Here is an 11273-nt window from a genome sequence, read left to right as displayed (position 1 = left end):
TATGGAAACTAAAACTAATTTTGTTACGAATTTCTTCTCGATATAAACAAATTTTGAGGCATAGACGAGTTTGGTAACAGAAAGTGGGACATGGTATAAGAAGACAAAGTTATCCTTATAAATTAAAAAGTATCTTATCGAGACATCAACCATTTAATTTTTTCCGAAGAGAATTAACATTTGATATAATTTAACTTTAACTGAAACTAATATTATAGTAAACACGTGCAAACTTTATGATTTTTCTTCTCAAAGTCATACGTAATCACATTAGTTAATGTTATGTATACGTACCGGTAGTCATATTGATACTTGCAACAGTTTGCTGATGTTTTGTACATGATTTTAATACTAATATCTGGGAATTCCGTTCATTTCATTCAAAATTTTGTCTGATTTTTCCGGTTTAACTACATATATATGTATTTCCAAAGACGTATATATGTAAGTATGTACGTACACCTTCTCCAATTACATTTCTGCTTATCCTGCTAATATAAATAAAAATAAAACGAAAACATCTGCTGATATTTAATGAATACTTTTTTGATAAAAAAACGTAAACAAGAGAAAATTAATATAGCGAAATAAAATTTACACTAAAAGAATTTTGCTAAGAAAGGCAATGAATGATGTTAGAGAAATCAAAAGTTCACAAAATTATGCAAAATTTTATTAAAAGTTAATTCAAGTCTTTTCTAGATTTACAGATTTTATAATAAATCTAACGGCTTTGTTTATTTTACAAAATATTTCTAGATTTATATCATAAATATTTGTAATTTGTGTTATATATCTATAATTTAATAACAGTTACGCCAGATAATAAAGTATCTGATTACCATCAACATTTTCCGAGTGCACTTAATATTTAGAAGAATTGTGTTTGAGAAATACTTTCAAGTTATAAAGATAAATGCAAACATTGACAAAAAATATTGTTGATGTTTGTCGTTTTAAGTAATTAGCGGAACATTTTTCTGTGAAAAGTTAATTTATACGAATAATGGTGACACATGACAACAGTTTGATTTGTTAGATCTGTGCATTGAATTTGGATTAATAACACAAATACGTAAATATCAAAGACTATTTTTTATTTGTTTTTAGTTTTTAGATTAAATAGCCATATAACACGTTACGAAAGTTTTTAAACTCATTTAATTGAATATTTACCAAAAGGAAACACGTGAATATCTTTTCTTTTTTAATTTTTTATTTCAAAATAACAATTGTTTACCTAAATAAGTAAAATGTACAGTCGTATATAACATAATACAAATGATACAACTTAAAAATATTAAGACTTATTTCATTAGAGAACAAATTAAGCCATTTGCGTATGCAATTCTTCGAATGGTTCATTTGGTTGACGAGCAGGATTCTGAAAGAGAAAGAACATTTATTATTTATAAATTTAACTAATTTAGATCCTTTAACTGTGCAAAAGAGGAAAGTAAAAACTTGAAATCAACAATAATTTTAGAATTAGATTGTGGTTCAAGTGATAATCTAGAAAAAAAAAATTAAATGATATTGATAGTCCAATTCGAATAAATATTGATAAAGGTGATTAATACTTAACGGCTAATCATTTAGGGCGAAAATAACAGTATTGAGGTGAAATTCAGTAAGGACTCGGCTTATATATGCAAAAATGGTGGGATACATAAAAGAAAGCCTTTATGAAATCACTTTTCAATTGGAGCAACATTCTGCAAATTTGTCTAATCAAGCTGATGTAAAGCTTTAGCATAAAATGATTTGGCAGTAAGAAAATGATAGATGGAACAAATTTCAAAGCTGAAAAATTAGATTTTTGCGAAGTTTGTGAAAAGGTAAACACTGTCGGCATCCTTTTAATGGAACATGCTATTGGTCGTCCTCTTGAAAGGGCGCATTCAGATGTCTGTGGACCCATTGGTCCCACTTTGCAGTAATTTATGCTATTAATAAGATGTCTTACGTTTTCGAGAAATTGGTGGAGTACGAAGCAATGGCTACAGCTAAGATTGGTTTGTCAATTTCAAAGTTAACTGTACATCAAGGACGTAAGTACAACTCCAAGGAGCAATGGAAATGGTACAAATCAAAAGGCATTCAACTAGAAGAAACAATTGCTTACTATCAACATCAATATGGCGTATTTGAACGTTTTAATAGAACGTTAGTTGAAAAAGTTCGTACTTTTGGCATATGCCGAAAAATGTTTGTGTTAAAGATCCCCCTGCTGGTGTTCATGTAGATGATAACGTCACTCCTGTTGAAATGTGGTTCGGTTTCAAACCAAGAATATTTGGATGCAAAGCCTTTTGCATGGATACATAAACAGAATAGAAGAAACATGTCTAACGGATGTAAAATGTGGAATATGAAGGCAAATAAGACTGTTACCACCAGAGATGTTAAATTCGATAAAACTAGTTATCCGTTCTAAAGTAAATTAACGAATTACAATTGTGTTAAGCCATGACAAGCAAGAAGGGGAAGAAGATATTGTTAATAGTGTTCCTGTTACTGATCCCGTATTTAATGAAGAAAATATTTTACTGATGAGTCCGAAGAATCACTGTACAAATTTGTGATGAGGAAATCCGGGAAGTCAGAAGAAGTGGTAGATAACGAAGGTCCCCTATTAGATTTATAGACTATTTTACGAGTAATTTGGCCTCTGTCGAAACATTTAATTGTTTAAGAGAACTTAATAAATATTTGGACATTTCTGTTAGATCAGATGCTGACTAATGATGGAACGCTATTGATGAAAAGTTAAAATTAATACAATCTAATAAAGTCTAGGTTCTTATTAAACCTCCGAAAAATACAATGCTACTGAAGTCCAGATTGATATTTAAAAATTAAGTGTGATGAGAATGGAAATCCTATACGATGCAAAGACAGCTTGTTTGTAAAAAGGTTTTTTACAAAAATATGGGATATACTACTACGATGCGTATGCGCCTGTGGCAAAACTTACAACCATACGTATTGGACTAGCTATTGCGTCGAAGAAAAATCTGCTCCTTCATCAATTGTACATAAAAACAGCCTTCTTAAAGAGGAAATCTTTATGGCTGTACCCGAATGCTTGACAGCTGGAAAAGGTTTATCTTGTCGACTACATGAATCATTCTATGGACTAGAATGATAAAGTAAGTTCAGATTTCAAACGTTCCATACAAGATTATTGTCTTTATACCAAGTATTGACAAACTGAAAACGAAGTTTTTTATATTACTAGCTATACCCAGTGTGCTTTGCTACCCTAAAAGCAATATGTACCAATAGTTTTCCAGATTTATAATATGTTACATATGAGAGATGTCAAGCAAATTATTGCAAGTTCGCCAGTTTCTATCTATCGCCAATTTCTATCTATTTATGAAAAATTTGAATAATATACGAGCTTCCAAGACACACGAAATTTTGTATTTAATTCATATATGTTGTGCCAAGCCACCCATTGAAAGTCCGCCCGTTATGATCTAAATGTTCACATGAATGCCAAAGTTCTTCATATAAAATTTGAAGATATACGATATACGAATTTTTCTATTTGATTCATGTGGAGGCTTCAAGCTCCCAGGATTAAAGTCCGTACTTTTTCCTCCAAATGTTCAGATGAATATTAAAGTAATTTGTGCAAAATTTTAAGAATCAAGTTCTATTAGTTTCCCAGATAAACGAAATGTTATATTTAATTCATATGGGAGGTGCCAAGTTCCCCATTAAAAGTCCGCCCGTTATACTCAAATGTTCTAATAGTTTCTCAGATATACGAATTTTTCTATTTAACTCATATGGGGGCTTTAAGCCCCCTCCAGATGTAAGTCCGCTTTTTGTTCCTCCAAAATGTTCAGATGAATATTTAAGTTCTTCGTGCAAAATTTGAAGAATTTTGTTCCATTAGTTTCCCAGATAAACGAATTTTGTATTTAATTAATATGGGAGGTGCCGCTCCCCTCATGGGTAGTCCGCCAATTTATTACCCAAAATGTTTAAAAGGATGTAAAAATTATTCGTGCAAAATTTTAAGATTCTAACTGTAATAGTTTCCAAGATAAACGAATTTTTGTATTTAATTTATATGGGAGGTGCCACGCCCCCTAATACTATTCCGTCTACTTTTTGTCCTACATAATCATATTGACACTAAAGTTGCTCCGACAAAATTTGAGGACTGTAACTGTTATATGATCTCAAATATACGGATTTAATATTTTCTTAATATGGGAATGGCTCCTCGCCCACTTGGGATTTAAAAATAAAAAGTAGCCTATACCTATTCCAGACATACAGGAAACGCAGTGAAAATTTGAAGAAAATCGGTTCAGCCATTTAGTAGTCTATAACGTTCAAACATACAAACATACAAACAAACACACATTCTTTTATATATATAGATAGATTTAAGATTTACTGATTGAGGTCAATAGAAAATCTAAAAACTACTACAATTGACGACCATTGGGCAAGGGATATAACAGATCTAAAGTCTGTTATAGGTTACATCTTTAAAATTTATGAATTACAGTGTCATGGTCAAGTAAAAAACAGCAAAAAGTTCAACATCATCGAATGAAGCTGAAGACGTGACCTTAAGCTCTGCACTATATGAATTAATATGGCTAAGAGAATTACTTCAAGATTTAAATAGTTTAAAGCAACTGAAGCTGTTTGTAGTTATGATGATAATAGTGGTTGTGTTTGCGTGGCAAGTAACGTGGAGTCAAAGAGATTCATACACATTGATAAACAACATTACTATCCTTGCTTCTCCTCTGAGTAAATATCGTGGGTTAAACAATAACATTTGTTTACAACAAAAATTTCTAATTTTTGTATTAATAAATTAAAGATTGTGTTTAGAGTAAATGCCGAAAACTTTAAATATTACGAATAGGGTCATAAAAATGTCAAATCATAGAATGTTTAAATATTTTAAGTTATACATACCAATTTTCTAGCACGATCTTCAAGTGATCCGTAGGCAACGTGATTCAAAACAAATCCAACAGGTAAAGCTACACCTTGCATTCTGTACAATGCATCGCTAGCTCCTTCATCGGCAAGTTTATGGGCAGCGGTCACTGTACATTTGCCAAGAAAACGTGAAGAAGCTACCATAGGACCTCTTGAAATATCGATATGTTTTCCCATGCGATAAAGAACAACACGACCATGATTTTGTTGTGAAATACTTGGAAGTTGCTCACTCTTGTAACGCGAATCTTTAAACATTTCCAAAGCCAATTCATTGTTCACTTCTAGACGTTCAAGTTTAAGGTCTTTAGCGGCCAATTTTATCATTTCTGCTGATAAGGCACGTAATTCTTCGTTGGAAGCTTTCCATGTCTTAGAGCCCAACACAATATCGTGAACGAAACTACCAGATTTTACTAAATTACAATGATATAAAAAGTGAGAATATGGAAATACTGAAATAAAATTTTTGTTCTATATATACATACTATTTGGCCCAGGAAAACTATGCAATTGTAAACGAGCTTCCTCCTTGAAAGCATTTTGTAAAGCAGCTCCTAGCATAAAACTGCAGGTACGCCAAAATGCCCTTGAAAATAAAAAATAACATAATTTAATATATACAATCACATATGAATTAAGAGAACAGTACAAAAAACTTACTTGTTAACCACATGTGGATCTGCAACAGTAAAGTTTAAAAGTTGTAAAGTGCAATTGTCAGGCAATGGTCTGTGCATATCCCAGGGCACATTGCCATCTATTAAAGCTAGAGCTGAACGTTTACAGTGGCCCTCGGACAGATGCTGAGCACAATTATATGGTGTGGATAGATCACGGTTCATAATAAGGGTAACATCTTCTGGGAGTCCTAAATAACGTACCTCAATTTTTTCAATACGACCCACTAACTCTCGTTGTCTTTTCTGTTCTTTGGTAAACAGATCATTTCTGCGCTCAATAGAGGCATTCGAAAATAAACCTGCGAAAAAATCCAATTACTTTGTAGATTATAAGGTTACCTCATGCCGGTGGTGTTATAATAAAAACTTACGAATATTGTTTATTTTTTGCCACTTTGCTAGAGTATTCCAAACTAAAGGTTTCATTTGCTGTACAACTGACATAGTTTGCGAATTTAACTATTTTATTTTAACAATTTTAATTGATATTTATAATAAATTATATTTGTCGAATAAATTGGTCAAATTATAAAACAGAGCCCTGCGCCGACAAATATTAACGGTGGCGGCGACTGACATTAAAAATATAGCCGGCGGCGTAAAATTAACTCTAAGCCGGCAAAGTTCTGAAATACCTCTAATTTTTAAATTTTCAACGATTTTAAATAAAAACGGATACCGAGCAGGCCTGCCAGATTTGCCGATATTTTGCCTTCAAAATAGTAAAGTGCCGATTTCCCAATTTTTGCTTCAAAAATTTTTACCCAATCAAACTAACGAATTTATTATAATTCTACAAAAGCACCATGCAAAAATAAAACGAAGTACTTCCAAAAGAATCACCACTTCAAAAGCAGCACTAATTGAATTTTTTACCTTCTGAAGGATATGATGTTTAGAGACTTCCGAAGAAGCGAAAATAATTCTATTTTTTCAATGTTGGAAATATATTTTTTGTTCTTACATTTGTATGGGATAAAAAATGTTATACAGACATATTTGGGCTTTTGTATTAAATGTGTCTATTACCCGAAACGTTAAAACACAATTTGCTCCATCAGCAATGTCAATTAGATCGATTATGAAAAGGAAACACAATTTATGTATGAAGATCCTGAATAGGTTTCCAAAAGTCTGATCTAAGTGTGCTAAAATTTTAAAATTTTTACACATTTTGTGGAAAAGTTAAAAAATCTGGAGAAATCAGAAAAATCTTTACCTATCCGGGTTTTGCTCGACGAAAACCATAAAATAACTGATTAAAAAGTACTTACCCCATTTTTCTGTATTTAAAATCGGCATTACAGTAATTTCCTATGTTTATTAGCCTTTTCTGTTACTCAATGCTCCATTAACAAGATATTTAATCGTGCTATTTGGAATGGTTTTTACAAAAATTTAAAAAACAATAATTTTTCAAAAAACTTCTAATATCGACTAGAATTAGAACCATTAACTAATTCCAAATTATACACACGCTCTAGACAATTGGTTACAAATTCTATTGAAAAAATTAATGTTGTTGATAACAATCACTCACTGCCAAGTAATGTATGAAATAACTGGGTAGTATTCCACAAATAATTATACATTTACATTTTTCTGCAAAAGTGATACAAATTCTAATAGATTTTATTCCAATAAACCAATGCTTCGTTTTTATACCCTTCACCTTCGTGAGAAGGGTATATATAAGTTTGTCATTCCGTTTGTAATTTCTATAATATAATTTTCCGACCCTATAAAGTATATATGTATATTCTGGATCCTTATAGATAGCAGAGTCGATTAAGCCATGTCCGTCTGTCTGTCCGTCTGTCTGTTAAAACAGTTTTTAGAGGACCCCAGATATCGGCGAGATCCGAATCTTCAATAATTCTGTTAGACATGCTTTCGAGAAGATCGCTATTTAAAATCAGCAAAATCGGTCCATAAATGACGGAGATATAAGCAAAAATCCGAGACAACCTCTGGAAATTTCATAAAAATAGACAATTTTTTTCATGTTTTGATTAATAAGCAACAACAACACTGCTTATTCATTGAGTATTTCGATTCACATGTTTGGATGCCTGTGTGTTTCATTGGCATGTGTATATTGTTTTTGTTTCTTGGTGTATTCAGTTTCGAATGTTTGGATGGCTGTGTGTTTCATTGCCTTGTGTATATTGTTTTTGTTTCTTGGTCTATTCAGTTTTGTATGTTTGGATGGCTGTGTGTTTCATTACCTTGTGTATATTGTTTTTGTTGGTGTACAGTTTCGTATGTTGGTTTCATTGCGTTTTTGTTTTTTTGTGTATTTCGTTTCGTATGTTTGGATGTCTGTTGGTTTTACTGCCTTGTGTATTTTGTTTTTTTAGTGTTTATTTCGTTTATCGTTGTTGTTGTTCATTTTATTTTGCTATTGCTATAATAATGATATAATCGGGAAAATTAAATAGGTACATAAATTTAAATTTTATAAAATTTATATTATTTAAATACACTATGGTGAAGGGTATATAAGATTCGGCACAGCCGAATATAGCACTCTTACTTGTTTTATTTTAAAATATTAGTGCAATGGAAAAATAATGCGAAAATAACTAATGATATGCAAAAATAGTCTTCAACTAAAATATTGAAAATTTAATTGTCAACAGAAATGTATTCATCATCTGGAGTCGTGGGAATCACAATAAGCAAAATAATTGTAAAAAAATGATTTTTGTAACCTTTGACCCCTAATACCGAAATAAAGCTATCTAAATTTCCCCAGTTTGCTAATTTTTCCGACTAATTTTGTTGGTCTAATAAAACAAAAAAAATATTAAAATAAATTTGAATTTAAACATTTTTGTACTATTTCGATAATTAATTATTAATTAAGTAAACTTGAATTGTATGGGAATTGATTTGCACAACACTTATAAATTTAAGCGACTATTTAGACTGGCACTCTTGAACAGTCTTATTGTGCATTTAATAGAACCGCTCTGTAGTGATCACTTTTTAACTTAAGCACTTGAATATTCACATTTTTTGTTTAAATAATTATTTTTTATTTTTTAAATTCGTTGACATAGTTTTAAAATGTTTACAAGTATAGTAATTGAACAGAATTTGAACAAGTCGAATAAACTTGCACACTTGCACAATGGGAAACTTAAGTCTTTAAATGAAAACTCTAATTAAGTTTATTTGTATTCTATTTTCATTTATCATCCTTTGATTTTGAAAAAAACATTCTTTGTGATTTTTCTTGCCTGGCAGGGACAGGCTTAACAGCTAATATTTCATAATACATATATAGATGTTACTGTTTCGATACTAAATTTATTGCCACCAAAGTTATTGAAAAAGGACTAAAAAAAGCACTACACACTAACTCGAAATTTTTCCGAGTCGAAAATTTTTAAAAGCACTAAAATCAGTGCTAAAAGCACTAAGTTGACAACGCTGCCACTGAACAATAATTATTAAATGTCAAACAAAAAATTGTGTTTTGTCATTCCGCCGCTTGCAAATTTAACAATTGTCTGCAAAAACTTTTAATTTTCACAAATATTTCTAAATAATATATTAAAATGCAATTGGAACTAACTAGAGACGTACCAAAATCTGGTTTCAATTTTGAAAACTGCAAAAGGTAAAATGTGTAATTTTGTATGGGATTTTTTTTATCAAATTTAATTGATTCACACAGAAACGCTGATCTTTTGAGGAATGGGTTCCAAGCTCCCAAGACTGTTAAAACTGGTACCACTATTGCAGGCATTGTCTTTAAGGATGGTGTAATTTTAGGGGCTGATACGCGTGCAACCGAGGGTCCCATTGTCTCTGATAAAAATTGTTCTAAAATTCATTATTTAGCCAAAAATATGTAGTACGTATAAAAACGCATAAAAATATGGAAAATTGTTTTGTTCTCCAATATATTTATTTTTTAATTTTGTTTCCATTAGCTGCTGCGGTGCTGGTACAGCTGCAGATACTGAAATGACCACCGATATGATTGCTTCACAATTGGAATTACATCGTCTTAATACCGGACGTCAAGTACCAGTGGTGGCAGCAAACACTTTGTTGAAACAAATGTTATTCCGTTACCAAGGCCATATTAGTGCTGCTTTGGTCTTGGGAGGTGTCGACAAAACCGGCTCATATATTTATTCCATACATCCTCATGGTTCGACAGACAAATTGCCTTATGTCACTATGGGCTCTGGTAGCTTGGCTGCCATGGCAGTTTTTGAAGCACGCTGGAAACCCGATATGACTGAAGAAGAGGGTAAAAAGTTGGTGCGTGATGCAATTGCGGCTGGTGTCTTTAATGATTTAGGTTCTGGTTCCAATATTGATTTATGTGTAATTCGCAAGGATTCCACTGAATACTTGCGCAATTATGAATTGGCCAACAAAAAGGGAGAAAGACAGGTATGTTTACATCTGTTAATTAAATTTTAATAAAATATTAAATTTACTCTCAATTTTATTTAGCTAAATTATGCTTTCAAATTGGGAACAACTGCTGTTTTGGATACAAAAATTAAGCAATTCGATATAACTGAAGAGGTCCAATTTGTACCTATGGAAACTGCTTAAATTTTTAATATATTTTAACATACTTTAACATACTGAAAGAAAAAACAATTTATAAAATTAGTTTTTTTTGTACAATTTCTTTTAATTAAATAAATGCTATAAACGTTGGAGGAACTTTTTTTGGGAATTTTGAATTTTAATTCTCCATTTCCTTACTAATGAAACTAAAGACGGAGTTTTATAAATGTAGAGTTCCTAGGTCCATGATATTTAGGACGATTTTTTATCTCTGCCTTTTCTATATATACCTACATACAATATATAAATTATGATACTAGAGCATATAACCCGACAAGAGCAGTGACAGCCAATTAAACGGTCATTTGACTGACACGGTTTAAGGAAATATCGACCATTGCGTAGAATAAAGTTTCTATCAAGTTCTATGGAAAACTTGATAGAAGCTTTTGTTTACGTGCGACTTTGCAACAACAATAATTAATATTTTAACAGTCACTGATCTTGTAGGGATGTATCGGTCATTAATTTCTTGTAGGAAAGTGAATTATGGACTTCCAAGTAATTATATGAGGGTTAATTTCTACGGGGCCAGGATAAAATAAGGACCGGTCATTATAAAAATGGGTAATATCATTTATACTTAGTTGTGCCATTTTCAGTAGAGATACATACTAATATATTTAATTTATCTTTAAAATTTCGACCTGTTCTTGCGCACTAAGTTTACTTGGACACACAGACGGATGGCCAAAATTAAATCGACTCTGAAAGTGATTCTGTGCCGATTGTTATACATTATAGTGGATGTAGGTCTATTATATTTGGATATTACAAACATCATTACGAACGCAAAATACCAGTAATTTACCGCCTTGCAAACGGTATATTAGCAACGCATATCTAAATAAACGTTATTTTAAAAACAAATTTAAGATGAAATTTGATAAAAAAAAAATTGATGTGTGGCTGTACTAAGCAAAACAGGATTTTACCAACACTCATAAATGTGAAGAGGCAGTTTGATGTAAGGCCATAGCTCTTTACAAAAACCTAAAAAAACAT

General features: G+C 31.4%; 2 protein-coding genes across 2 annotated transcripts; one reads left to right on the top strand and one right to left on the bottom strand.

The window, feature by feature from the left end:
• Positions 1 to 1196: 1196 nt before the first annotated feature.
• LOC119609443 (39S ribosomal protein L39, mitochondrial) lies at positions 1197 to 6242 on the bottom strand. The gene is made up of 5 exons (XM_037964211.1): positions 6038 to 6242; positions 5647 to 5965; positions 5472 to 5572; positions 4957 to 5399; positions 1197 to 1384 (listed from the first exon to the last, which is right to left on the bottom strand). The coding sequence occupies exons 1-5, from the start codon at positions 6108 to 6110 to the stop codon at positions 1328 to 1330; spliced, it is 993 nt and encodes a 330-aa protein (XP_037820139.1). The 5' UTR covers positions 6111 to 6242; the 3' UTR covers positions 1197 to 1327.
• A 2864-nt stretch (positions 6243 to 9106) lies between these two features.
• LOC119609441 (proteasome subunit beta type-7) lies at positions 9107 to 10414 on the top strand. Its single transcript, XM_037964209.1, has 4 exons — positions 9107 to 9294; positions 9352 to 9531; positions 9611 to 10082; positions 10146 to 10414. Exons 1-4 carry the CDS (start codon positions 9233 to 9235, stop codon positions 10248 to 10250), a joined length of 819 nt encoding a protein of 272 aa, XP_037820137.1. The 5' UTR covers positions 9107 to 9232; the 3' UTR covers positions 10251 to 10414.
• Positions 10415 to 11273: the final 859 nt, after the last annotated feature.

This window comes from Lucilia sericata, unplaced genomic scaffold (genome assembly GCF_015586225.1).
Source record: "Lucilia sericata isolate MDLA Ls3-8-SP2 unplaced genomic scaffold, ASM1558622v1 Contig000981F_arrow, whole genome shotgun sequence".
In the NCBI taxonomy this organism is placed as follows: domain Eukaryota; kingdom Metazoa; phylum Arthropoda; class Insecta; order Diptera; family Calliphoridae; genus Lucilia; species Lucilia sericata.
The sequence above is the reverse complement of the archived record's forward strand: the minus strand, read 5'-3'. Positions and strand labels throughout refer to the sequence as shown.